Raw genomic sequence first — 27,527 nt, 5'->3', positions numbered from 1 at the left:
TGATTCACTGAGGGATAATTGATGAAAACGCGTAGAGGCGCGTGGCAGAATCGTGAGGGTCACAATGGCAGATGGTTGTGGAACTCAGATCACGAGGAGAAATTCAAGACGAAAGAACAGTTCAAGATCCAGGCGAACCTCGCCGCATCAAATCAAATGCCCCGAATGAAATGCCGCATCTTCTTGCGTAGTGACGATGATACCTGAATAGGGCTACTACGAGTAGGGGTTAAGGGTGCTTTGTTGCCTTACCGCCTAGCCATATCTACTACTATGCTCGTAATGCCCTCAGTAATAACCGGGTGATACTATCTACAAGTACAAAAGGAACTTACAAACGTGTGCATGTGAGTTCTAATTTTCTAATCATCAGTTCACAAGAATAGTCGGCCGCCTATGCGGCCTTGTGTAGTATTTTTGGTAGATATTTTCTCCCCTATTGGCGTTGTAGCTAGAGTACAGGCAGTAAGAGGCTTAATTTGTGAATGGGCTGCTCCATGTATAACCTTTGAATTAGATAAAAGGGAGAAAAATGACTGAGCTGTGGCGAATCCCGCAAGTATTGAGGCATTTGTACGAAATAGCCAGGTGAGGTGGATCTAGATAGCAAAACGAATTAGAAGTATAGATTAAGTATGTAATTGACACATTACGACGCCCGTAAGGAACAGGGACTACATATATTGTACAATGATGGGGCACCTGGGTACATCTTAGGTGGATCTGCCATCATCCACCTGACGGTCAAAGATAGATCAAATACATGTAGAAGTATACCCCCTTGGAGAATGTGTGGGGCAGCTAAGTCCTGCCAGCAGGACTGGAGAAACAACTATGCAGAGATAATGCAACAAGCGCCATGTGCATTACTATGTCGGTGTCACGATGTCGATGCCTCCATATAGGAGGATCCCCTCGGTGTGCAATGCGCGTTTCCCGCCAGTAGACCATGGCAATTGGTACAGTTGGGCATATAATGCTCATGCAAAATAAAATATCAGGACTGTGTTTTCTCCGCTTCGTCTACCGATCGCTCGAGTTCTTGCTCTGTCCATCGATGGAACAATTTGCGCGCGTCGGAGAGATTGGCCTCTTTGGGCAACCCGTTGTGAACTGACTGGACGTGGAGGACTGGAACATCAAACTCGTAAACAGCCTTCCAAGATTTGTTCCCAGGTTCCATAATGTCCGCTTCGACGTATTCAAAGGAGCGCCGTTTCTGGAGCTGAATCACAGTGTTTTTGGCGGTATCGCACAAGCCACAGCCCGCGCGTGTAAACAGCGTCAAGCGGGCTGGACTGAGAAGGGCGCGCGTAGGAAACATGGAGAGACAATATCAATTATGCAAAGAATGAATTCAACCACGGGGTTTCGAGATGGCCGGTGCCGTGACGCGAATGCGGTCAGAGAGTTCTCCGCGATGGAACATTCGAGCTTCCCCGCTAAACCCTGTTAGGCAACCTACGCCATTCTCTCCAGAACACTTTACAATCTTCTCTCTCGACTCAGTCCCGTCAATCCCTTATAATTCTCTTGCTATACATCATGGCAGGCAAGTGCGTCCACAAAGCGTGTGGAAAGACCTTCACCGACCCGGAAGAAGACTGCGTGTATCATCCGGGTCCCCCAGTGTTCCACGAGGGGCAGAAAGGTAAGTACCTTGGTGTTCAAGCTATGCCAGATCTGTGTCCCTTGAGTCAACCAAGGGTTCACGGTGGACCATTGCGGCAGCGCAATGTGACACCTGATCTTGTCTCTAGCTTCTGCTACGTTTCTACCCCGCTAACTTCTCAGGCTGGAAATGCTGCAAGCCCCGCGTCTTGACCTTTGAGGAATTCCTCGCCATCCCGCCATGCACAACCGGCAAACATTCGACTGTCGACGACACGCCCGCGCCCGAGCCCCCCAAGGCTGAGGAAGTCATTTCTCCTCCTACACCGACTGAGCAGAAGAAGTCCGAGCGGCTACCCATCTCCGCTACACCCACTATTGCAACTGCGGCGCCACCTGCGAAGCCAGTCATCGAGGAGCCTGAGTCTGACGATCCCGATGCGGAGATCCCGGCCAACGCAACATGCCGTCGGAGGGGCTGCGGCGCGTCCTATACCGGGTCGACTGCTCGCAATGAGGAGAAGTGCGTCCACCACCCGGGCCAGCCGGTCTTCCACGAGGGCAGCAAGGGGTGGTCCTGCTGCAAACGCCGAGTACTCGAGTTCGATGAGTTCCTGAAGATCCCCGGCTGCACAGAGAAGACGAGGCACATGTTTGTTGGCAAGGCCAAGCCCGCGGGCGAGGAGAAGGTGGACACAGTCAGGTGCGTATACGACAAGACAGGCGGACCTGCTCTGCTATTCTGTTTTGAAAACAACAAACTGACATGCTTTCGCATTCTACAGAAACGATTTCTACCAGACTCCCACCGCCGTCAACGTCTCCCTCTACTTTAAGAAGATTGACAAGCAACGGGCCAAGGTTGAGTTTACTACCAACTCGATTATCTTCGACCTTCCTACCACAGACAACAAACGCTACCAGGATACATATACTCTCTTTGCGCCCATTGACCCGGAGAAGTCAACTTTCCGCGTGCTGGGTACCAAGCTAGATTTGAGCCTGATCAAGGCTGATGGTACTAGCTGGCCGGTGTTGCGCAGTGATGACAAGTGGACTGGACAGCGCATCCAGATTGGCAATGCTGGACATGCATGATTGGGGACATGTAAAAACTTACACGATAGAAAAATTCAACAGTTATGACGGTGATGACAATTAAGATCTTGCCTCCAGCAGTACATGTAGCTGACATTCGGTTGTGGCATATATATATATCCATGGATGTAGCTTAAGGCGCTCGGCATGCCGACATCAACGATATATCTTGGCAAGAGAAACCCGAACATTATAGGTTTTGTCTTGACGAGATACGGCATCGCAAGAGCTCATAAACCTAGCGAGGCTTCTGAGGCTCTTGTTAAGATGAGTTGTATGGAATGTACAACATTTACACCGTGCCAATTACCAATTGAAAATCGCGAGATATCCAATGCTACAATCGTTGCAACCTCTGATCAAATTTGAAGATCAAAGCAAGCAGAAACAACTCAGAACACATAAAAGTGACTGAAAAAATGGTATGTGACGCCCTCTCCACAGCTAGCACCCATGGGGCTTCCCGAAGGATACCCTAGCATAGCCATAAAGTGATTGGGAAAAAGAGAGACGCCTTTACTCTCCAGGGCCGGGAACGGAAGAAAACCCATGATGGCCGAAACCATAGGATAACCCTCAGCAAGCCACATTGTGGAGCCCCGTTGAAATTTACATTAAGTTATGTAAACCTCTACTGATGATGGAGAGAAAAGAAAAAAAGAGTAAAGGCGCGGGCGAGCAGGTCCTATTTATGTGTCTGGAAGTCGATATACGCTAGAGCTGATTGGGTTTCGGTGAAAGTATTTTTCCATTTCGTTGACTAATATTGAATTTTATGACTAATTTCGCTTTTTTTTGTTGAGGGATTTCGTGGGATTGGGTAAGTAGGGCTAATGTGAGGGCTTAATCAAGGCATGTGACCACCGACCCTCTTTGACTTGCAAGGTTGTCTTGCATGTGATAATCCCGTGACTTGGAAAAACAAAAGCAATGTACATACGGTCAAGATACTTTAAGGCTACTTCGCCACCAAATCGCAATTGAAACAAAGAATACGACATTAAGAAATCGTTCTACAGGTATACAACCAATAGGCTCGTATCTCAAAAAAACCAAAACTTAATACATCCCTGTACTAGTAGTGGCGGTGGAAAGGGACATACTTACCCTGGGCCCCAGCAAATCATCGCATCTTCCAATCACGGGTCGGGAGCACGAGACCTCCCACGATGTCTCATTAACCTCCCCGCCATCGATAGCGTCTTCCAACTCTTCGCCCCTGAATCTTTTGTACCTTCGCCATAATACAAAATTCGCCTTTCCACATTGTGCTCTACTTCTAGAATTTATCTCCATTCGCACATTGCGCTAGCAGCCTGGCCTTGTGCAACTGCCTAAATCTTGAATTCGAGGACCTCGTCGCTGATATAGGGGCGCTGTCTCTCAACCAGTTGTGGACTAACTAAATTGCACAAAATCCTCCGGACACACAAACCAACTTGCGTCCATACCCCTTTTTCCGCCTCCTCTCCACTCAACTCCAACATGGGCTCGACAGGGACCCAGATGGCCACGCCAGAATTCCGATACATTCCCCTATCATACAGCCATGCAGACTCCCAGGCATCTGCTCTCAGGCTAATCCTGACCCTTAACCCCGACTGGGAGGGTCCTGGGAACAACATTGAGTTCGTGCGGTTCACCGACGGCATCACCAACACCGTGTGTCTATCTTTCCTAATGTCGCATTCCACAAGACCAGCAATAAGGTCGTCAGAATCCAATTGAGACTAACAGTTCCCTAGCTCTTGAAAATTATCAACCTGAAACCCGGCCTGACGGAGGAACAAATAGACAATGAGGCAGTACTGATGAGAGCGTACGGAAATGGCACAGAGATCCTCATAGATCGCGAAAGTACGAGCAAAATCCCCACTTCTCAAACAAAAAAAAAGCCCCTCCGCGCCTCCCTTGCCCATTGCGACATATGCTGAAGTAGATCAATTATTCTTAGGAGAGACAAAGTCCCACGCACTCCTAGCCAGCCGCGGCCTGGCCCCGCCCCTCCTCGCTCGATTCAAAAACGGCCTGCTCTACCGCTTCATCCGTGGCAGGCCCTGCGGCCACCAGGATCTAGTTTCCCCGCCCATCTGGCGCGGTGTCGCCCGCCGCCTGGCGCAGTGGCACGCCGTCCTGCCTAGTAGCGGAGCTGCGCCTGCCAAGGATGCCTCCGTGACCGGGATCGCGGACTCCCAGGACGATGAGATCACCGTAATCCAGCCCCGGCGTGCAGGCCCATCTATGTGGGCTGTGCTGCAGAAGTGGGTGTTGGCTTTGCCAGTCACCACGCCTGAGCAGCGTGCTCGCCGGTTGAGTTTGCAAGCAGAGCTGCAGTGGGTTTTGGATATTCTGGATGATGGGAAGGGGATTGGTGAAGACGGGGTATGTGGCTCCTGGCTTGATCCGCTGGAAAGGGGGATTGTGTTGTTGAATATATGGCTAATCTCCGGGTTTATAGCTAGTCTTCTCGCACTGCGATCTGCTCTGTGCCAATGTCATTGTTCTTCCGAGCGAGAACGGCGTTCCAACCCCTGAAGACGGTATCGCGCCTGTCAACTTCATCGATTATGAATATGCCGTCCCCGCGCCCGCGGCCTTCGATATCTCGAACCACCTTGCTGAGTGGGGTGGCTACGACTGCGATTACAACATGATGCCGACAAAGTCTGTGCGCCGTCAGTTCCTTACTGAGTACACGAAGAGCTACTGTGAACAACGCGGTCTTGACGCTTCGTCCCAGGCTGAGATTGTCGACCGGCTGTACGAGGATGTTGACCGCTTCCGTGGCATTCCTGGTCTCTACTGGTGAGTTCAGCGAACACAATTGGGAAAACAGCGTAATGGCCGTACCATGCTAACAATATCTCCCAGGGGCGTTTGGGCACTCATCCAAGCGCAAATCTCCCAGATCGATTTCGACTATGCCAACTACGCTGAGACGCGTCTCGGCGAGTACTACGCGTGGAAGCGCGAGGTAGACGGAAGCCGCAAGCAAGCTGGCGAGGAGATGCCGCTGCGCGAGTCTCGCTGGGCGTCCGAGGCGTAAAGCCATTCGGAGTTCTCCCTTTCGGATTCCAATCCTCTCCTACTCCTATGAAATGACGCCAATCAATCCTTCGGGATTTCATTTTTCCAAACACTACGTCAGCGCTATCAATTCCCCATGATCCTGACAAGATCCCACCTACGCCTTTACCTCATTCTTGCAATTGCAAGAAAATTGCAAGAAACGCTCAACTTGGCACTCCAGAAATTCAACAATACCCTCGGAGTTAGCTAACGCCGAAACCGAATCTAACCGATGAAAACAAATCAAAAGTTGTGGTCTTGGACGACCACAGACGAGGTTGAACTGACAAGTCCAACCCAAGAAAAAATAGAAAGAAAGATAAAAGAGGGACACTCTACTCCGATTGCAATGTAGGGTCGGAGCAAAAGTCTTGGTATCTGTTGATATAGATAGTAGTTTTCTCTCTTTGCATTGTGATGACCTTTTTTCCTTGTGGTCTTGTGTGTTGTCTTTCAACAACGTCATAGCTGGGGTGTTTTAAGGTTAATATAGTTCCTTTTTTTTTCCTAATTTTTATTATCTTTTCCTTTTTTTTTTGAAGAAACTTATCTTGAAGGCAAAAGTACGCTTATTCCCAATGTTGTACCTACATCTAGTCTTCGGGGGATGCTGTGAGCTTGGACCACAACGAAATTCCTTAGACTCGACGCCAATATCTCGAAGATGAGGTCGGTCCCAACTAGTAGCAGTGTAAATATTGAGTGGTTATTACACCAATAGACACGATGCTTACATTTTCGATCAAAGTTAATTATGAAAATACGAAAAATCGAAGTTGCAGAAAGAGTTCTTGAGAAATATATTTCCAAACTTTCACTACATATATGCACCACCAACACACTATTTAGTACCACCATGCTTTTGATATTTCAGTGACTCAATGCAACCATTCGCTAACCCATTTCTGAACCCAATCAAGCATACTCCCTACCCACTGAATATCCCTAAACTTCCCACTAGCGGCAAATTCAACAGAACCTGTTGGATGAGAGCTTTTAAGGAACTTTGATCCTGGAAAGATGAATCCAACGTTGTTCGCACACAGCTTAAACCGCGTCCATAGCTCAGAAGTGTCGAACCTTGCTTTTCAAGGGGATTGGGCTACGCTAAGCGGCCGAGAATCTGTAAGACCATAGAAATGGCGTATAGAGAAAAGGAATAACTGTCTGTAGGCTGCCTAGAATCCGTATTCTCTTTGACCCTACTTTTGAATATAATCGTTTTTTAAAATTTGAACTTGATATTTTAAGTCGCGAGGATAGACGTAGCAGTTATATATAGACTCCCTTATGGTGCCCTTAAATTTCTCCCATGCGGTTCTACTCTACTCCAAAGTTTTCCGCCGAGAATAAGGTCAATATTCCTCAGTGCCAGCAATACCCTAAGTGGTATATCTTTTTTCCTGTAAACTCTGAATATAACCCAACTTTACTACAATATAACCTCTCTCTACGTTTAGTGGCCATGTTAGAACGTAGGGTTTTTGATGGGGTTGCGACCGAGCGAGCGGAACGGGCACACATCACCCTTGACAGGACCACTCACAAGAAGCAAATGTCCGAGAAAATGGAGTCAGGTGGGAAATTTAAATAATCTTATACTAGTAGTCAAGGTATTGAGCAAAGAACACTTGTAAAATGAGTGTTGAGAAATTACCCTGAGAAAAGCACATTTATTTATTTGATTTTCCAGACGCACATGAATTTTCACTTACACAACATTCTGTGTAGTACAATCGATGCATCGCTTAATGACTTTGCATCGCTTAATGACTTTGCATCGCTTAATGACTTTGCATCGCTTAATGACTTTGCATCGCTTAATGATTTTCGAACGTAGCGCTCTCCGACGATGGGGATGCTGATATGCAGGAATTGATTGACATTTTGACAAATCCATAACAATCCCTTGTTTCACGGGATTTCAGTATGCGATAAAGCTGATGGGAAAATGGTTCAATGCCATTGTTTCCCCCAATGTTGAGAACAACACCCCCAGGCTCTAATTATGCATGACTTTCAATGCCACGCCAGAAACTCATAAAGGTCACGGTTTTAATAATTCAGCTATGCTTGTGATTGAACTTGATGCGGGAATTTCGGCATTGCGTAAATACATGATTATGCGGACCTGCCTGGTCACTGATTCGCAACGCTGACAGGCTAGTTGGGTGGGTTCACCGGTGCATCCTGGCGGCTTCAAGTACAATAATGATCGCCTGGCTGTCCGTACCCAACCAAGGCGGATATCCGCAATGACGACAATGATAATGACCTATTATCGTTATCGTACGATATACTGCAGCCTGCATCCCACCCAATGGAGGATATTTGAACCCTTCTTCGGTAATTAGTTGCAATAGCGTTCTACTTGGTCCGGTTGGGACCAACACTAATGGCTTGATGGAATAAAACATAAATTTAGGGCTTCGCCTAACCTTTCTAAGTAGAAAAGGTTGATTTATGTATTTTGTAAGTTTATTCCGCGTTGTTTAACATGCTACTTAGTACTTACATCTGAGATAAATCCTGCCAGCTAATTGTCTTTCCAGCCAGAGGCTGATAAACCACCATAACGAATGGATGTCAGGGAAAAAAATATATTTCCGGCTGCGCATTCAATCAGAGCTTGGGTATAATGCAGCTGCGTTTGTGTGAGGCCAATCGCCTTTTTCAGTCGGGTCACCTCATTTCCAATCTGTTCCTCAAGGTCAAGAATCATATGGAGAGTCAAGTTCTTCGCAAGCGGGGAGTTTATGACCAGTGCAGTTTCCAGGTAATGGACTGTATTCAACAAAAACGCTCCGTCAACAATCCATGCTTTTTTCTCTTTATCGAAGGAGACCAAATCATTAAAAAGCGTAATGTGGTCCATTACAAGGTCGGCAAGCCGTTGCAGTGGTTTTTGATCCTCAGGGCTCAGGTCCAGTCTGTTGCAGTATCTTACGCACGTTAATATCAGCCTAAAAGTTGTCAGCTGCTCTTTCCCTATTAAAATGCAATAATAGAAGTTGGACCACTCACTCGCCGGCTATATCAACTGTGCGGTAAGTGAGGAAATCTCGAAGATTTTGGAACTCAGTCCGTCTTTCTGAGCGCGTGAATTGATTGAACTTGGCAAAACTTTCTAGGACCTGCCGTAGAAGCCCATGACATTCGTCTAGCAAGGTCTGAGTTATCTTGAAAGATGCGCAGACTTTATCATCCGGATCAAGTTTTGTGCTTCTTGCTATGCGGAGTAGTTCGGTGGTAATACTGTCCACCACAGTTTTACCCTAAGAAAGTAGGAAAGTCAGCAATTGGTCATTAGTGGATATTATTAAATTAGAATGAATACTGTAACTTACTGCGTAATCTGGATGATAGTCCACCACATCTATAAGACTAATTAGAAGTTTCACTTAAAAAAGACTAAAACAGACTGTAAGGCAAAGCATACCATCATGGGTCCATAGAAGGAGGTTTATCTTTGCTAAAAGCTCAGTCCGATCCGAGGACGAATTGGGCTGCATAGATATTGCACAGTCAACAGCCGTAGTAATCAAGATTTTCTCCTTTGAATTGACCGATTCACCGTTTCGAGATGCAGTGAACCATTCCGGTACAACATATGCTGATTCAGATTTGATAGCTTTGATTTCCCGAAGGAGTTGATAGCAGCCTTTTTCGGCACCTTCCCAGTACTTGCACTGATGAGAAGCAGGGAAGGATGTTGGCCAGGATACACCAAACTCCTTGGGAAACACACAGACAAAGTCCCGATTCTCGGAGGGAGACAAGGGCTTAGCCCCTAAAAAGGAAAAGGTGGGATTTGGTTGAACTTCAGGAGTCCACGTGGTTGGGGACCATGAGAAATTGATTGGTTTAATCGAATCGAGGGTTTGATGGCCTGATTGCCTTCTTTGAAAAAGATTGACCAGCTTGCTGAAGTAATTGTCCATATTTTGCCGTGTTATAGTTATAATTTTCTGATCTTGAAACACAAGATGAAGAATTTTTTAAGGTTGATTTATAGTACTTCGAACATAATATTATTGCCTAATCAGGCCTGATAACGACAAACCAGGTGCAAAAAAACCATTTAAAGAAAGTAATCCGGAAATCCCTTCAAAACCGGCTGATCTGAACTGAGCCTTGTGACCTCGGAATGTGTCTGCGTGGCCTATCCTGCACGGCACCTAGGCATAGTTTACATTTCGTCTGACTAGTTAAGCAATGAAGGTATTCTCTGGAGAAACTATTTAAAATATACAGATCATATCCTCCGAAAGGTCTGCTGCATAAGCTATACGTATTGAGCACTTATGTGACTGTAGCGGTGTGCCAAGTTAATATAGTGGTACATCAATTATAGCGGTGTGCCAAGTTTATTGTAGTGGTGCATTAAGGATTGGCATTCTTAGGTACAGTATTTCTTCTTAAGGCCTTCTGCATTTCAAATGGCTCTTGGAACAGTTCAAACCTACAATGCTCAAGCTTTATTCAGGTTACACAAAGACGTTACTGCCCAACATATGATATATCTCGGAAAACCTTGGATTTTCTTACTTCTCATACTATTAAGAACCATATCTTTTCTCAGAATTCGATTATTATTATACGCAACTATTTAGTCCTAGCCACTGTTGCAGAACCAGTCTAGAGTGTCGGAAGCAGCTACTCAGCTCGGCTAACACTGTCATGGAGTTATCCGCCTCCTTCGTACTCAAGGCAATTGCAGTGGGGGCATTCCAGGTATTTCAAACGCTGAAGCCACCTAATAATCGAAGCTTCATATAATGACTATTATATAGTACTTCATTATCAGGACAATCTACAATCTTTTCTTTCACCCTCTCAAAAGCTATCCTGGCCCGCGAGCGCTAGCTGCCAGTCAGCTTCCAATGATATATGCCAATATAACAGGCCAAGCTCCTCTATGGGCATTGAGATTTCACAAGAAATATGGACCTGTTGTACGTATGGCTCCTAACGAACTAAGTTATTCGGACTCAAGTTCCTGGAGAGACATATACGGAAGCAACCAAGCCAGGCCTGCCGGGATGGCGCGAGACCCCGCTTTCTACGAGCCTTGGGATGACAAGAATTCTGCTCCATCCCTGGTCAACACAAGTGACAGAGATCACGCGAGGATTCGTCGCGTCTACGCAAAAGCATTTTCTAAACAGGCACTTTCTGAACAAGAACCCCTGATCTTTGAACACATAACTCAATTAATCGGGAAGATATATAAAGAGCATCATCAGCCTATCGACATAGTGGATATTCTTGCTTTCACAATAACCGATATCAACATCGACTTGCAGTTTGGGGAGCCACTCCATTTACTTAACGATACGACCCACCACATGTGGGTCAAGAACCAATCTGCCTACGTACGAGGTGCTAAAGTCCTTGAAGCCCTTGCGGAGCTTCCATTCATCAAGACAATCTTTCAGCTGGCACTTCCCAAATTGGCCAAGCATGCACAAGCTGTTCATTTCGGTTTACTGAATAATAAGCTCGATCATCGACTTGCTTCTAGACCTGATCGGCCGGACTTTGTCCACTTCTTAGTCGGGGACAACGGCCCTGGTGCCAAATTATCAGAGGCAGAGCTACGGGCTAATGTGCCTGTTATAATGATCGGTCAAACGGAAACGACTACTGCCGCACTCAGTGGCCTTATAGCGTTACTTTTGGAAGCCCCACACTTCCTTCGACAATTGCAAGAAGAGGTTCGCTCGACATTCCGAACCAGATCGGATATCAACTCAGCAGCAATGGAAAAAATGAAAGTCCTCAACGCCTGCATTAACGAGACACTACGCATCTATCCACCTGTTCCGGGTGCTCTTCCTCGGATTGTACCCCGAGGTGGCGCTATGATCTCTGGAAATTGGGTTCCGGCTGGTACTCGAGTATATACCTCTTCATTGGCCACCTGTCATTCATCTGAAAACTTTCATGACCCTGATTCATTTCTTCCTCAACGGTGGTATCCAGGAAGCGAGGAAAGATTCGCTCAGGATGTTCAAGCCGCTTTGAAACCGTTCTCTGTTGGCACCAAAGATTGCATTGGTCAACCGTGAGTTCGAAATTTATACATTTTTTGATTAGATACTAATTGAGGTGCAGTATTGCTTATTACATACTTCGCTTGATCACTTGTGAGTTGGTGTTGCACTTTGACTTAGAGCCTTACACAGAAAGCAAGATATGGTTCTCTAGACAGCGGATATGGACCGTCTGGAACAAAGGACCCCTTCTTGTGAAATTTACCCCGGTTCATGTTAAACGATATGGAGATAATGAAGGCACTTAAGAGAGAATTTGAAGACATGAATGTGACTATTGATTTTCTTCCTGCTTGTCTTGTTTAAAATTTAGCTAGTGCAAAGTTATCCAATTGGAAGCGAGTACCAGGCGAGCACGAAAAACCAAGTTGTAGAAGAAGAGAAAAAACCTTTGCCCGCCTCCGCTTTTAGAAATCAGATGGAGAGAATCAGCATGATGTCCAAGATGCGATTTGGCCACATGTGAAACAGCTTCCCAACATTTGAACCCTTATAATCGCTCAAAGCCAGAGTAAAAGTAAAAGTCGGTGAGCTCCAAAAATTGCGTTTTGAAGTCATTCAGGACCCTTCATCGTATTTTATTCTTCGTGTATATGAACCACGATCGTGGACGAAATCACACCCCTATTTTCTTAGGATGTCTAGCATATATCATACAATGAGAATGTCACACTGCGAAGATTGAGACTGCTTTCGAGCCATGTCAATCCAAGATGTATGAGTACCAGGCTCGTTCCACCAGGTCTCAACAAACGAGAGAACACGCGCTCTGTCCAGAGTGCGGCTGATACGCATGACATTGCCAAAACATTCCTGAATAATCTTTTGACCGGTTGGATGTCCTCGGAGTTCAGTTCCTGCCATGAAAAGTGGCCAGACAAGGTCTTGAGCGAACATGCCGTCTCGAGTCTCGGAGAGAAATTGTACATAGAGGAGAATTTCATCCCGAGACTTGCGCACATGGTCACTAGCAGCGGCGTACTCCGATAAAGCTTGATGGCGGTAAATGAGAGTTGCGTGGTAGTACATCCACACTACTAGTTCAAAGCCATGTTGATCAGCTTCAGAGGAGAAGTGAATGGATTCACTGAGACGCATCATGTTTTCTCTAGCTGACTCAATCTGCGACTGGATGTCTTGCATTGGGCCGTATGATGAAGCCTGCTCGATAGTCCCGGAACAAAATCTCAGACGCTCAAGGCGGGTGATTTGGTCAATGACCTGAATGAAGTCAGTGAAGACTGCGTTCTCGGCGCTAGCAGGAGGAGCCTTGATAGCCATGTTGTAGTTATCAAATGTCGTCAAATCAGCCCACACCGAAGCCTCATAGAATTCTAATTTGAGAAACTGTTCAATACAGGCCAGCTGGTGGTGTCGGCACGGCCGGTTCCCTGCCGCTAGGATGATCTCCCTCGCAGCAGAGAGATGAACTCTCCACCCGGCTCCTTGTGGTTTCATAAACTCATTGTTGCAGAGAAGAATCACAGATGCAAGGGTGTAGGCAGATGTTGTGCTCGCTTGCAGTGCCGACGTGGATGATGTAGAAAGACTGTTCAACTCTTGAGCCAAAAGGGAAAGGGATTTATTTTGATAGTTTTTCGACATCTGCTGGAACGTTCCATGTCCCAGGTCACTTGGAGGGTACTCCGATGCCAAGTCATGGGCGGCGATAGCGAGAATGGAAGAAAGGACCGTTTCGGAGCTCTCGGCCATTGGAAGAATCATGTGACGCCATGCATTTTGTTGCGGGACCCACGCAAGTCGATGGGCGACTCGGTCGTTGAACCAGGAGAGCAACCGTGAAACATGCAATGGTCGAGCTTGCGATAAGCAAAGTTCCGAAGCGGGGGATGGAAGAGGTCCCGGTGAGAAACGGGTCGTGAAACGGTTGTACCGATCCAGAGAATTTATGCCGTTACCAGTAGTATGGGCCTCTGTTAAGCTTCCCGAAGGATGAGGTGAGTTTGATGCTGTGATAGGAGCATCGAGGGACGGAAAGGCTCTGCCCCGCAGACTACCGCGGCTAGCGACGCCTTGGACCCATTTGAGCTGTAGCCCGTAGCCAGGGCATTCCAAATTGCGCTTCCCGCATTTACGGCAGGCGGGAAGGCCCCGATCACATTTGATACGTCGCCTTTGGCACGTTGGACAATCTGGTAATGTTAGGACCCTGCTCTAGCACGACGTGAGATCCATACCTTTAACAGCCAACTGTTCCGTAGAACCTGCGGACATTTGTATATCCCATTCGACTTTCTACCGGGGACCACAGATAATCTTAGAATAAAACGAGGGCGTTGATATAGACAGTTGTTTTAGGGTGAGTCATGTGATACACACAAATGGGAATTTGATGCCTTTGACGTTGAACCGCGCTAAACCTATTCAGGCTTTCAGTGCACACGGATTGGTGCTCTCCACTCGAGTGGATCGGATCCCAGGTATGTACATAATACATGTACACAATCACATGTGAACGGAGTACATGGAAAAGTGTTAACTTAGTTAGTTAGTTATTGAATATTACATACATGTAGTTATTACATTGGATTTTCCCTACATATGTAGAATGTTCACGTCCGAATCCCGAAGATCGATTGTGCAAGTCCTAAATACAACCAGTGTGCTTGATCGTGGAAGTCTAAATTGTAATTCTGATCATGCCTTTGGATTAGAAGCCTATTGAGTAGGAGATTTAAGAGGCATGGGACTGACTAGTGTGTGGCCTTGAAATAAGAATGATCCTGTGAGGGGGGAATCGAACTCTGGCCAGTTAAAGTCCTAATTAGGAAATGGTCCTATATAGGTCACAATAGAGATATCCTATCACTTCCAAATCCACCCCGGTTAGCTCAGTGGGTGGGGGCTCTGTAGTCTATATACCTCTTGGGATACTGGGTGTGTATACCTTCAAGTTATCTTGGGCTTCGCGACCCCAGGGTAGCTTAAGGTTCCTGCTACCCGTAAGGTTGAACAAGGTATATAGATGGTAGTCCCCCGATTGGGTATAGTCGGGTCCGAACTTCGAAGGGGGTGTGCGGTCCCAACGGACAAGGGTGTGGGTTTGGGCGTGCCCTTTTTTTTTAAATCTTTCTCTCCTGATCACGTCCGAATCCCGAAGACCGATTAAATACAACCAGGTATCAAATTCCGAGATCAGTGATTCCAAGGTTGGTCCTCCAGGCTACAATAATCTACCTAAGCTACTGAACTAGGTAATCCATAACGCTCAAATATCTTCTCCGTAGAAGTCCTAGAAGGATTTAGATTGGTAATATATGTATATAGTTGTAGACACTAAGCTTTGACACATGTGCACCAAAACAGGCTAGATCCCGTAATAAACCCAATCTTTCCGTCTTGGCTGCCTATTCTAGGAAAGATCGCTGGTATCAACAGGAGTACAGGACGACTTTCTCCTTCTCTCTGACTGATTTCCATGAACATTTAAATACGTAGACAGAACTTGCGTGATCATAATTTCAATGTTTGCGTACCGGCATCATGTCTTCTCTCAATCTCGAGCTCGTTGCTCCCTCTACCCACCATGTCAATAGCCAGTGCCCTCAAAAGCATGATATTTCTGCTTTGGCAGGGCATGCCGTTCTCTCGGCGACTTCGTTTTCACCTCTGGTCAATGTGACCGAGATTCACGTTCGGCTCATTCAAGTCGTGATATCTACAAACGACAGCAAAAACACTCGGCAGACTTTGTATCCTTCATTCTGCAATCCAACGAACAAGTCGCCCCAGCCGGGTTCAAGAATTGAACGAACCCTTCGAGACATGTCTCTGCCGATATCGTCTAAAGAAGGATTTGAGACTTCTCCAGGGAGAATTGTCTCAAAGTACAACTTCTACTTGGTCATTCCAACAAACATACCCGCAACGACAAAAACACCTCTTGGAACCATCACGTACATGATAGAAGTCACGGTAGCGACATCGAAATATGGAATTATCACCCACCGTCGACCCCTAAAGATCAACCGCCAGATGATTCAGTCTGATCCGACAAAGACTCAGCATCACCTAAACTTCCCAACCTCGAACGCCATACAAGGAATGACCCTGATACAAAATTCAACACCGAGGTCTGGACCAAGGATCTCATTCACGGCTAAAATACATACTCATTGGGAGACGGCCCCAGCGAACCGCGCAACAGAGCTCCATCATCTTGTGGTGCGAGAGCTGAGGTGGCATGCTGAAGAGAGAGTCAAGATCATGAGCAAGTCTGACAGCTCAGAAAAATATTTTATCTGCGAACGACAGTCAGTCCGCAAGTTGAGTGATGGAAGTACGAAAGGATACTGGGGATTTGGTTGCAATCCATACGTTAAACAACCACACGGACAGAACATTGAGGGAGGAGAAAAACCAGCTATTTGTATACCGTTTGATTTCACAATCCCAAAACGGGCAGTGATCGTGGATGACATCGACCTGGCCTCATATGAGATTGGAGGCGATAGGACTGGCCATGCTACACAGTGTGGTCTTCCTGGGGAATTTTCTTTCTCCTCACTGGGCAAGATGACGAAGGGAATTACTGTTCACCATCAGTTGAAGATTGAACTTGTTACCGGCGAAGATGTGTTTCATAAAGGTACCGGCAAGCTTGTGGAACGGAAATGGTTGCGGACTATTGTATGCTCTGCAGTTCCCTTCAGTGTTTGTGAAGTATCTATCTAGCTGCCAGTATAAATACATAGATTTATCGTGCAATCGTATTGGTCTTATGAGAAGTCAATCAGTTTCCCACTCAACTCAAGGGTTTAGCTAAGTAAAAAAAACAAAACAATTAAAGTCGATTTTACCTAGCCACTGTTAGTAAAACGGGGCTAATCAATTTGAGATATTCGCCCTTCAATCCCGTTATGTGCCAGGAGATGTGGGGGCAAACCGCCGGGGCATAAATTTGACCAGCGCACTACTATTCCCACATGATAGTTAATCTCGATGAGTTCATCGGAAAATTATGCAAAAATGGTTACAATCCCATCCAATAGAAACAACAGGTAGTATTACAATGGGCAAATCCGCCCATCCCAAAACTCCGGTCCCCACAAAATCCACGGCAAAGCGCTCTGCCGGGCCGGACAAAATGCGGAGAGAACAAGACCGGGAAGAGTATTAAAAAGAATATATCCGATAACCAGCACACAATTATTAAACGCTTACCTCTGATCTCATCTCCCAATATCCAATCCTTCAGTTCCACACTCCCCAAAACACCGTCGAAACCCCCAACTCCACCGATATCAAACATACCAAAATGGGCAAATCCATCCTCCTAATCAACGGCCCGAATCTGAACCTCCTGGGCACACGCGAGCCACACATCTACGGAAACACAACACTCTCCGATGTAGAATTGAACAGCCACGAGGTCGCCGCCAGCCATGGTGCCGTTCTCGAATCCTTCCAGTCAAACCACGAAGGCGCGATCGTGGACCGCATCCAGGCTGCACGTGGCAAGGTCGACGGTATCATCATCAACCCGGGCGCGTACACGCATACCTCCGTTGCGATCCGCGATGCCTTGCTCGGTGTTGCTATTCCCTTTATCGAGCTCCATGTGAGCAATGTCCATGCGCGCGAGCCCTGGAGACACCACTCGTACTTCAGTGATAAGGCTGCGGGCATTATTGTTGGTCTTGGGGTTTACGGATACAAGGTTGCTGTTGAGCATGTTTGTCTTAATTTCGAGGAAAAGGAGAAGGGGCCTAAAGCTACGCTATGATTGGGTTGGTAATTATTTTGTGATGGGGATGTTTCATATTGCAACTGCAGGAAAAATAATGACATATTTTCCGAAATTCAACAGTTTCCACTTTTGCTGCTTATTCCGAAGCTGGTAGGCTTCTAATAATGACGACTAGGATATTTGTCAGTCGTACGACCGTAATTTTGCTTTAAATTTGATTACTGGCCCTGAAGGATGATGCTACGAGTGTCCGGGTCTCCGAGCGTCGGGCTCTGCTCGAGCATATGACTGAACTGGCCTTGAATTTGGAGTGTAGCCGGCGTGGGAAAGGCCAGTGCACTACTAATGTCTGGGTGGAGGAAGGAGAGGTGATTGTATATACTCTTTATGGAAAATATTTATGTGGGTGGAGTCCTACTCTGTAGAGGCTTATCCTCTTGAAAAATGAATTTGTAGACTAGTGATTTCATACATGTCATAGAAGGTATCTTGTATTACCAGGTGCTTGGCCTGGAATAGATTTGTGGATTTTGGTACACAAGAAATTGGGACCCTCCTTGAGGCTTCGAATGTGCGATACAATATGGGAGCCAGGAACTAAATGCACAGCTCGTGCTCCTCAGGGCCTAGATGGATAGCGGGGCGAGAGGCCAATGAGGCCGGCCAGCGGCGAGAGGGTGTTTCCACGCCATTAAGACCATCGGAATGGAGTGATCTTACAGGAAATCATCGCTTGGGTGTTCCCGACATGTTAAGAGGCTGCGACTCTCGTCGCATACCAGAGGGAGTGCCATTATTGGGTAGCTGCTGGGTCTGTGCCAGCAAGAAAGGCTCGATCTGACCGGAGAACGAGTAGAGCTCGGGAATTCCCGCATCAGAGACAAAACCTAAATTCTGCATGAACTCTGGTTGATTGTCGGCTCTGTAGAGGGTCAAAGTCAGTCATAATGCAAAGAAAACAAGAGATAAATGCTTACTTTTCCGCACCATCTAATGACGCCAGCTCATCAAATAATGCATCGAGATCAGGAGCAATCCGCTGCCTCTGTGGACGCGCATAGCCATCCATGTGAACAAAGGTGCCCATATTTACCGATGGGTCGTGATATGGTGTTGGATGGTATTGTGCGGTTTGATGGTATGATGGCGAAAGCTCGGCGAGCATTCCCGTACTATGATGGGATTTGCTAGGCGCTGATGTAGGATGAGGAAGCCCATTGTTAAGAGTATCATCCAAGTGGCCCTGTTGTGGAGGAATTTCAGAGGCGCCCCCGACGGAGGTTAGAGATGACGGCGTGCGGAGAAGAGATACATCTTCGATGTGTTGTGTGGTTCTGAGCCAAGGCGTGGGGAGGAATGGGTTTTCAGGGACAGCCGCGGCATGGGTATTATTTTGGGGCGCATGTGTCGCATGTGTTGCATGAGGAATATGTGAAGGTGTGGCCATTGAGAGCGATAACGGGATTTCCATGTCTCCGCCAGTGGAGGCATCGATGTGCTGTGAGACCGCAGGAGAAGTACCTAGGTGTTGAGATCTTTGTGATACATTTCGACCAGCGGTTGGTTGATCTGGCATAGTCCACAACATAGAAAGCTGGGCGGAAAAATTGTGGATGTTGTTTCGTAACCCCATATCAAGGACGGAGGGGAGGTCCTGAGAAATGGATCGTGGAAGGCCAAATCGAAGCATAAGACCAAAGGTTGGTGCGGTAGCTGAAAAGCTGTATGTCTCCATGTAGGCTTGAAGCAATTGCACAAGCCTTTTCGAGCTTTCTGTAGCACGAATTTTGTGAGGGGGCTCAGGCATGTTCTGATCATATTCACGAATGGCAATTTGAGAGCTGAGAGCAATCACAACGCTTTCGTATGTCATCTCTAGCCCAAAGATATGTGGAGAAGCTAGTCTCACAGGGCGACTTTGTAGATCGACACGGTAGGTCTTTGGCAATTCTGTTACCCAGCGGTGTAATTGCAACTCCAGTTGCTCCAGCTGTGATCGAGAGATTGTTGGGTCGTGCTTGCAACAGCATAGATCATTCAAAATTGATACGAGGCTGACGAGGCGGTTGAAAGTGCTCAACGCGTGAAGAGGACCGCGCTGCATAGACGCCCGTGAGGATTGGGCGGGCCGTAACCCAGTTTGATCTTCCCAAGGATGCCATTCCTCAAGACCATCTTCATTGATAGAGCCTATCCTGGCTAAGTCTGCCTTTCGCAGTGAGGGACACTGTGAAATTGATTCCGCAATGAGGGTCTCAAGAACAAAGCAACCCAAAAACACATGTTTTGCTCGACCAAGCTGTTGTTCTCGATCCGGAGTTCTCGATGATGATGAATATGAAGGTTGGTCGAGACCTAGTATATGCGCAATCCGAACAGCCTGACCAACAAGCATCCAGGAGCCAGTCCATTCTTGCTGTCCAAATTTGACCAGACCTAGGATCAACAGTGCTTGCACGTGTCCCATTTCATGCGGGCCACTCTCAGGCGGAATCAATTGCCGGGCAGTAGCATACATTTGTGATGGGCTCATCTGACCACTAGGCTGCTCTTCCACTTGGCTGGAGGCTGAGATAGAAGCATCCTGGAGCGAGGCGAGAGTGAGAACTGCCCACAAGGCCGCATGCTCCCCAGACCCGGGAGTTAAACCCGATGCGTATACATCGCCTTCAGTGTATTGAAAAGCGGTGCGAAGTATGTCATGCTTTTCGAGTATTGGGAACCAACACTGCGTGTAGGAGAAATATACATCAAAAAGGGGCCATGCGTTGTAGGGGAGTTGAAGAGGGGCTTTCATGGAGAGCGATCGGGGATAATCAGAATTCGTTGGGAAGGTGAAAGACGGCGAGGGTCGGTCATCTGGTGTAATTGTCTGAACACCGCAGTCTGTAGTCGGGCGCGGTCCGGCAACTTTCATAGGAGCGATGGCTACTGCGGTTCGAGTCGGCGATACTCCTGGTAATGGCGTCCCGCGAGGTTCCATGCCTTCTGGGATCTGCCAATCCTGTGCTTCAGCGGAAGAAAGAATTCCTTCGACATCTAGAGGTGTGTCTCCCTCGCCATATTCCTGGAGGTTTCGCTCCCTTTCCTCCTCCGGCTGTTCCAGTACTATCAGAATGCGTTCAATGTCTCTGAGCACTGTGCTGTTTTTGAAGGAAGCTAGCAATGCATCGGACCCATCCGTTTCCTTGCCCATCGTGGCCAAGTGACTCGGAAGATTGATTGATCGCATCAAAGCTCGCATGACATCTTCACTGCCTTGGATCCTTTGGAACGCCAGCCCCCAAAGCAACTCCAGCGAGCGAATGTAACCCGTGGGCAGGCCTCGCTTTTTCGGGTTGGTTTTATAGGTACAGGGTCGGCAGAGCGATGCGCAAGTCGAGCACACTGGCTGTTTTCCGTCGCATTTGTCCTTTTTCGACCGGCAACTATCGCAAGCCCGTGAGACTCGCTGACGCTTCGGTTCCCCCATCGCCTTCCCATCATCGTCTGGGTCGGTCCATCGTCGTTTGGATTTGCTGCTAGCGCCGGTGGATTGCCGTTGTTCAGCGCTCATGGTGACTGAATTTGTGATCCACTTCGGGGATTCGGGCGCATGTTCCCGCAAGAAATGTGGTGAATCTTTTGCCGATAGGCGACTGCACGGACGAGCCGGCGACTACGCCATGAAAATGAGCCCCACTGGAGGTATATTAGGGCGTCGGGGAGAGATATTGGGACCGAAGCGCGATGTTGAGGGTAGGTGCAGCACAAGGCAAGGTGCTTGAACAGGGTTCTTCCGGGGAAGGTTGGATACCCGGCTAGCGGTGAGCCAGTCACTGTCTCGCAAAAGGTAATCGCGTACAGATTGAGCTATAGGAATGGATTTGCAGCTGATTTTTGTGTAAGCTAGCGGCACAATTCAGACTAAGCCACAGAAATTTCGATATTTTCCCCAGCTGTTTGGCACATTCGTATCTGAGCGCAAATCCCCCGCGGGGAAGAGGAAAACCGAAAGTCCCCGGGTGAGTGCTCGTCCGCCTTATGTAATAGTAGCGTATCGCCCAGACCCGCGCTCTTTCCACGAATATTATTTTCCCCCGCAAAACTTGGGAAAACCCGCTTACCATATTGGTTCCCTCCACATCTCCGGATCCTCTATACACACATATCTCAATACCCTACGGCCCTCCATCCCACCTTGCCATCTGTGGTAATGGGTCCTCGACTACCCTGCTCCTGATCTCATTCCCGCACGCGGACCCGCCATGTCCATGTTAGTACGTCCCCCGAAACGAAAGATCCACGAGGTCGAGACTCTAGACGATGGGCCTCGAAAGTACAGCTCAGGGATCATGCCCACTCCCAGTGTACACCTTTCATCCCGACCTCCTTCTCGTCGATCGAGTGAACACAGAGATGCATCCGGAGATTCGCGTCCACCGTCGCTGAGAGAATTACACTCGAACCGCGGATCCCCGGTACTGTTTGAACATGGCCATCTTCAAACCCCACGCACCTTCAGCCCGAAGGCATCCATCGTATTGATCGGAATCCGTGGCACGGGAAAGTCAAGTCTGGCGGTCATCCTTGCGGCGACATCCGGACGACGATTGATCGATGCCGACCGCTACTTTCAACAGAGTGTGGGATGTTCCCGTGCTGTGTTTAAGAAGGAAAATGATGGATCCGTCTACCGGCAACAAGAGGCGCGGGTCTTTGAGTCGATGTTGGCAGACAACCAAGAGGGATGTGTGATTGCGTGTGGGGCCGGGTCGATGGAACGCAACGGCCAAAGGCTTCTTAGGGAATTTGCGCAGTCACATCCGGTTATCCACGTTATTCGAGATCCAGAGAGCATCCAGTCGTATCTCAAAGCGTGGGATACGCAAAAGGTCCGACATTTCCTAGAATTGTCAGGCCCGATATATCGAGGGTGCTCGAATCTCGAGTTTTTCAATCTATCTGAGGCCAGAAGCGATGATCTGTACAACGATAGCGACAATTCATCACCGGCGCATCGAACAGAACCTAGATCGCATACCCCCATTCCGTTTCTAACGTTGAAACGAGTTCAGCGGGACTTTCTCCGCTTTATTGCCTTTATCACCGGTGACATTGCAGAACTTAACAGCCAGCATGCATCTTTCCCGCTGTCGCTGTTGCCTGTGGAATCTCGCATGTACACATCTGCAGTGTCAGTACCATTTTCTAAGGTCTGTGAGACGGGTATGGATATTGAGGAGCTAGAATTCACTGCCGATGCCTTCGAACTGGCAGTCGACGTAACAGACTCTTCTGGGCAGCCAGGCCTCAGCTCAGGTCTTGCAGACAGTATCAGTCAGGCGGTAGCAATCATCCGTCGCAACATCATTGTGCCGTTGATATATCATGTGGAAAGCTATACCCCCTCCACAGGATCTCTGTCTCCGAGTCAAGTTCCTGTGAGATGTACCGATGAAACCTACTTAAACCTCGTCCGACATGGCTTGCGGCTCTCCACCGGTTTCCTCACAGTAGACCTCACACGTGAGGACAACATTATTTCCCAGATCATCTCTGCAAGTGGGCGAACCAGGATCATTGGCCACTTCGAAGCCTTTCATCCTCTGCCAGGGGGCTGGGATGGCGATGAGTATATGAAAGTTTATGAGCGGGCCAAAAGCCTAGGATGCGATATAGTCCGACTGTGCCAACCAGCCGAGACACCTGAAGACAACCTCGCGGTGCAAAGATTTCGCCATCGCATCCAAAGCCTGCCTGTTGCGGGCATTTCTCTGATCGCCTATAACACCGGCCCTCTTGGCCGCATGTCTCGCTGCTTCAACCCTATCCTCTCCCCAGTCACACATCCGTCCTTAGTAACGGAACTTCCAACTCATCTACGGTCATGTATCACAGCCCGCGAAGCGCAGAAGGCGCTTTATAGCTCATTTGCCTTGGACCCGATGCAATTCTTTGTATTTGGCGCCAACACGACATATAGTATGTCGCCCGCGATGCACAACACTGCTTTCAAAGTCTGCGGTTTGCCGCATAATTACTCCATTCACCAATCACCTACCCTACGTGGGTTAAATGACCTTGTGGAAAATCAATACTTCGGTGGATCAAGCGTCAGTCTTCCGTACAAAACAGAGTGTATTCCTCTGCTCCACTCAATGTCTGCGCATGCGCGAGCCATCGGCGCTATCAATACCCTCATTCCAATCCGCAACCTCGATGACCTGGACGACACCCGCCTTCAAGAATCTTCAGTCTTTCTCCAAAAGAGCCGTGCCGGCCCTATCAAGGGCCTTCACGGCGATAACACCGATTGGATCGGAATCTGCAATTGCATTCGCCGCGGTCTGTCTCCGGCAAATGCGGTACGCTCATCGTCGACAGGCCTTGTCATCGGATCTGGTGGAATGGCCCGCGCTGCAATTTACTCCATGATCCACCTTGGTGTGCAAAATATATTTGTCTACAATCGTACACTCGCCAATGCGGAGAGACTGGCACACCACTACAATCGACAGGATCTCCACTCAAAAGAGGCCAGCGGGTCTGGCCGTCCCACAGTTCGCATCATTGCTTCATTATCCGACCCCTGGCCCGAGGACTTCAAACAGCCCACAATTGTTGTATCCGGAATTCCGGCTCATAGCATTGGTGGCGAGCTAGCACCCAACTTCCGCATGCCAACACAATGGCTAGAGAGCCCGACAGGGGGCGTTGTTGTTGATGTAAGTTTACATTTATCTCTTGTACCAACCTCAAAATATGACCTTTTATCCCTAACCAATGTCTTTAGCTGGCATACAAGCCCCTCAATACCCCTCTTATGAAACAAACACGAGCTTTATCCCATCGTGGTTGGGTAGCCCTGGATGGTCTTGATGTTCTGCCAGAGCAAGGTTTCGCTCAGTTTGAACTGTTCACCGGCCGCCGCGCTCCCCGGCGCGTTATGCGCAGCATTGTACTCCAAGAGTACAAAGACGACGAAGGAAATAATGACCACGAAGCGATACAAGACAGGTTACAGCAAATGGACGGACAACCGACTTGAATATCGCCAGATACTCTCATAAATGATGATCAACTACAACAAGTGGTGATATTGCCCACTCCGTGCCATGGCGAATTCATATTGCAATGAAGCTGTCAAGATGTTCTTGCCGCATCTGTATCTACCTATCGAGGAAAGGGCGGACGGATGAGCGCAGACAATACGAGACGATATGAACTTCCTCGGCATGCTTATGGTCCAATCGATGTCGACTGAGAGGAGAGGGACCCTTCACTGTTCAGGTTCAGCCTAATACTGAGCCAAAGGCAAGTTGGCGGCACACCCGCGCCAGATGTCTAACATACGCGTATTGACTGGCTTTTCATGTATTAAATCAGCGGAAAACACCACTGTATGCCGCAGATGCCATGTATTTGAGATGTCACGACGCACGAAATTTATGATTCCCATTATATTTGTCATCCCGGAGAGAGATCCTTAATCCAAATATTATCTATAATAAAAAAAATAGGATCAGCCCACGCACGTTGCTATAGTAAGGGGGATGAATGTGCCGATATTGGCCATTGAGTAATAACCAGACAGCCATGGCATTGTGACACTCACAGATTCCATTTTCTTCATTCTCACCTGCTTCACATCAAATCTAGACCATCCAAGAGCCTCAGTATGGTAAAATTGCCAGATATTCTCTTGGAAGTCAGCCACGTCCGCCTAGGTATTTAAGGTATAGTATGTAGGAATAGTCTGGTAAAATATAAGTGAGACTCCGGGAGAACACGGTTATAAGAGCTTGGTCTGAACCTTCATATAGTGACACTGCACTACCACAGTGGATCAGTTGGCGAAGATTTATTCTACAACGCCATGACTACGGAATGGGATGAGATCAAAAGTGCATTTTCCGATGGCACTAACACTGGATTTCAAACTGATGTGGTGCTCCGGGCCCGCAAGTTCGATGGAGAAAAGATCTATGAGTGTGGCTTCCTTCCAGATGATATGGTGGAATCTTTGCGAACAGCCTTGCTGGCGACCGGCATTACCAACGAATCGGACGTCGTCCACGGTCTCGACAAAGCTGTCACAGTAATCCATGGTTCAAGGCCGACGATGTAAACCTGCTGCGGGCAGTTACCCACTTGAGCTCTTTCCTTCTCTGCCACACATTCACTTCCTCTTCTCTGCTACACACTATTCAAGTCTCTACTCCTCGGACGTCTGCTTGTGCTCCGTGTTTGAAACTCATCCGTACTCGTTTCTACTCGTCTGTTCTCGTCTCTACTCGTGGTGTACTCATCGTGTACTTCTCCGTACTCGTCGAGTACAGTGTCGAGTACAGTGTACTCGACCATACTCATCCTCTCCCTTTTTTACCCGCCATCGTCTGCGAAACTGTCGACATCCCAACCCCATTTCCCATCGTGAGTACTAACCGTGAAACAATCCATACTCTAGAGACTAACATTGTTTAGTACAATGTCTGAGCCGTCCGACCCAGTGTCGCCTGCCACGTCGCATCGCTCTGCCCCAGTTTCTTTTCCATCCACTCCACCTTCATTTCCAAAGAGGGTGCCTCTAGTTCACCAGCTCCCGGTCTTGAAGGCAGAATTGAAAAAGGTCGCAGCAGCTCGCGGAAATGTGTATGCCCAGAAAGTGGCAATTCTTGTTCGCTGGGAAGATGACAATACGGGCGCAGAAGAAGATCTCATCACCATGAGCAAAGTCATGGAAACTTTCGACATCCAGTGGACGAAACACGTCCTCGAAACAACAGATCCTATACCAGGTTGGACTCTTGGAGACAAGATTCGCAAAATGCTTCTTGACTGCTGTCATTCGAAACTGCATTCCTTGTTCGTGTTCTACTACGCCGGGCATGGAATTATCGAAGATAATAATCTGTCTTTTGCCTCTTTCCAGAAGCGTGTTTCATGGTCCAATATTCGCACACAGATTGCCTCCAATGAGAATGCAGATGCTCTGAGACGTGTCGATGTCCTGGGAGTTCTTGATTGTTGCTACTCTGGCGCGGCAACACGAGCGCAGACCTCAAGAACGTTCCAAGTTATGGCAGCCTGTGGTCCTGATGAGGTAACAAATCCTCGTGGTCAGAAAGTTTCATTCACTATGCGATTTTCCCGCGCAGTCCAGCAATTTAAACACCAGTCAAGCGTGACAATAGCCGCCTTGTTCCAGGAGATCCAAAGACAGAAACCACGCACTGCTCCAAATGCCGTCATGGTAATCCTTAGCGGTATCCAGCCAATCACGCTCGTGTTCAAGGACCACGGTACTCCTTCTCGGATCCCTCGCCTTTCACCCCATGTCAACGAAAAACACGTACTTGTCAAACTGACCCTACATGGTCACAGCCAAGTACCGGGCCATAACGCAGTACTGGAAAGCTTCAAAACTGCGATACAGGATCTACCTACAAACATGAAAGTTGAGATCTCAGATGCTTATGAAACCGATCAATCAATTTTCCTCGTTATGCGGATGTCATGGGAAGCGTGGTCACTGTGGACAATGGTGTCCCATTTAGACTTTATTGGGGTCACTCTTGGCCCTTCCTTAATGTCCCCGCGCCTGATGGAAGTTCCAGTCCCTGTCGTTGGAGAGAACCGTCCCCCTTTGCCATGCAAAGGCAAAGCTGAGTAGACTATGAGCTACCTTAAAGATTTTCATTGTTATTTTTTTTTTCTGCTTTCTCTTGTTCTGCGACTTGGTTTGGTTGGGATTGTTTTTCTGCTTGCTCTTGCTATGTCTACGTCGATGTGATATCTGGCTTGGAGGAAGTGGTAGCGGAAAGAAGGCAGGACAGAGCCTAGCTTTGACCAGATAGCAGAATACATCATCCTTACCATACCATAGCTTTGTACCAAACCAATACCTGAATTACTACTAGGTATGCATAGTCTGTTCTTATAAATCTTCGTATAGCCAAGCAACATCTCTCGTGTTCAACTTAGTCCAGACATGCTTCGAC

At 47.8% G+C, this 27,527-nt stretch overlaps 12 protein-coding genes across 12 annotated transcripts; 8 read left to right on the top strand and 4 right to left on the bottom strand.

Annotated features, from left to right (window-relative positions):
- Positions 1-997: 997 nt before the first annotated feature.
- Positions 998-1,324, bottom strand: N7471_002697 (glutaredoxin family protein; the record flags this gene model as incomplete). The annotated part of the gene is made up of 1 exon (XM_057275417.1): positions 998-1,324. One exon carries the CDS (start codon positions 1,322-1,324, stop codon positions 998-1,000), a length of 327 nt encoding a protein of 108 aa, XP_057140055.1.
- A 221-nt stretch (positions 1,325-1,545) lies between these two features.
- N7471_002696 (cysteine and histidine-rich domain-containing protein) lies at positions 1,546-2,709 on the top strand (the record flags this gene model as incomplete). The annotated part of the gene is made up of 3 exons (XM_057275416.1): positions 1,546-1,651; positions 1,795-2,314; positions 2,397-2,709. 3 exons carry the CDS (start codon positions 1,546-1,548, stop codon positions 2,707-2,709), a joined length of 939 nt encoding a protein of 312 aa, XP_057140054.1.
- Positions 2,710-4,194: 1,485 nt separating this feature from the next.
- N7471_002695 (putative ethanolamine kinase) lies at positions 4,195-5,755 on the top strand (the record flags this gene model as incomplete). The annotated part of the gene is made up of 5 exons (XM_057275415.1): positions 4,195-4,371; positions 4,455-4,566; positions 4,664-5,091; positions 5,168-5,514; positions 5,581-5,755. The coding sequence occupies 5 exons, from the start codon at positions 4,195-4,197 to the stop codon at positions 5,753-5,755; spliced, it is 1,239 nt and encodes a 412-aa protein (XP_057140053.1).
- Positions 5,756-8,314: 2,559 nt separating this feature from the next.
- On the bottom strand, positions 8,315-9,719 carry N7471_002694 (uncharacterized protein; the record flags this gene model as incomplete). Its single annotated transcript, XM_057275414.1, has 4 exons — positions 8,315-8,720; positions 8,803-9,053; positions 9,126-9,154; positions 9,218-9,719. The coding sequence occupies 4 exons, from the start codon at positions 9,717-9,719 to the stop codon at positions 8,315-8,317; spliced, it is 1,188 nt and encodes a 395-aa protein (XP_057140052.1).
- Positions 9,720-10,458: 739 nt separating this feature from the next.
- Positions 10,459-12,070, top strand: N7471_002693 (cytochrome P450; the record flags this gene model as incomplete). Its single annotated transcript, XM_057275413.1, has 3 exons — positions 10,459-10,512; positions 10,572-11,845; positions 11,896-12,070. Coding segments are annotated over 3 exons (1,503 nt in total), but the record flags the coding sequence as incomplete, so codon positions are not given.
- A 415-nt stretch (positions 12,071-12,485) lies between these two features.
- On the bottom strand, positions 12,486-14,069 carry N7471_002692 (Zn(II)2Cys6 transcription factor; the record flags this gene model as incomplete). The annotated part of the gene is made up of 2 exons (XM_057275412.1): positions 12,486-13,987; positions 14,033-14,069. The coding sequence occupies 2 exons, from the start codon at positions 14,067-14,069 to the stop codon at positions 12,486-12,488; spliced, it is 1,539 nt and encodes a 512-aa protein (XP_057140050.1).
- A 1,269-nt stretch (positions 14,070-15,338) lies between these two features.
- N7471_002691 (uncharacterized protein) lies at positions 15,339-16,529 on the top strand (the record flags this gene model as incomplete). The annotated part of the gene is made up of 1 exon (XM_057275411.1): positions 15,339-16,529. The coding sequence occupies one exon, from the start codon at positions 15,339-15,341 to the stop codon at positions 16,527-16,529; it is 1,191 nt and encodes a 396-aa protein (XP_057140049.1).
- Positions 16,530-17,112: 583 nt separating this feature from the next.
- On the top strand, positions 17,113-17,580 carry N7471_002690 (type II 3-dehydroquinate dehydratase; the record flags this gene model as incomplete). The annotated part of the gene is made up of 1 exon (XM_057275410.1): positions 17,113-17,580. One exon carries the CDS (start codon positions 17,113-17,115, stop codon positions 17,578-17,580), a length of 468 nt encoding a protein of 155 aa, XP_057140048.1.
- Positions 17,581-18,270: 690 nt separating this feature from the next.
- N7471_002689 (putative C6 transcription factor QutA) lies at positions 18,271-21,100 on the bottom strand (the record flags this gene model as incomplete). Its single annotated transcript, XM_057275409.1, has 2 exons — positions 18,271-18,466; positions 18,522-21,100. 2 exons carry the CDS (start codon positions 21,098-21,100, stop codon positions 18,271-18,273), a joined length of 2,775 nt encoding a protein of 924 aa, XP_057140047.1.
- A 691-nt stretch (positions 21,101-21,791) lies between these two features.
- On the top strand, positions 21,792-24,574 carry N7471_002688 (putative quinate pathway repressor protein QutR; the record flags this gene model as incomplete). Its single annotated transcript, XM_057275408.1, has 2 exons — positions 21,792-24,251; positions 24,320-24,574. 2 exons carry the CDS (start codon positions 21,792-21,794, stop codon positions 24,572-24,574), a joined length of 2,715 nt encoding a protein of 904 aa, XP_057140046.1.
- An 828-nt stretch (positions 24,575-25,402) lies between these two features.
- Positions 25,403-25,654, top strand: N7471_002687 (uncharacterized protein; the record flags this gene model as incomplete). Its single annotated transcript, XM_057275407.1, has 1 exon — positions 25,403-25,654. One exon carries the CDS (start codon positions 25,403-25,405, stop codon positions 25,652-25,654), a length of 252 nt encoding a protein of 83 aa, XP_057140045.1.
- Positions 25,655-26,014: 360 nt separating this feature from the next.
- Positions 26,015-27,199, top strand: N7471_002686 (uncharacterized protein; the record flags this gene model as incomplete). Its single annotated transcript, XM_057275406.1, has 1 exon — positions 26,015-27,199. One exon carries the CDS (start codon positions 26,015-26,017, stop codon positions 27,197-27,199), a length of 1,185 nt encoding a protein of 394 aa, XP_057140044.1.
- Between the last annotated feature and the right edge of the window lie 328 nt (positions 27,200-27,527).

The sequence above is a fragment of the Penicillium samsonianum genome (assembly GCF_028829775.1).
Source record: "Penicillium samsonianum strain IBT 33392 chromosome Unknown utg000002l_segment0_segment0, whole genome shotgun sequence".
Taxonomy (NCBI): domain Eukaryota; kingdom Fungi; phylum Ascomycota; class Eurotiomycetes; order Eurotiales; family Aspergillaceae; genus Penicillium; species Penicillium samsonianum.
Note: the sequence above shows the minus strand (reverse complement) of the source record. Positions and strands in the feature narration are given on the sequence as shown.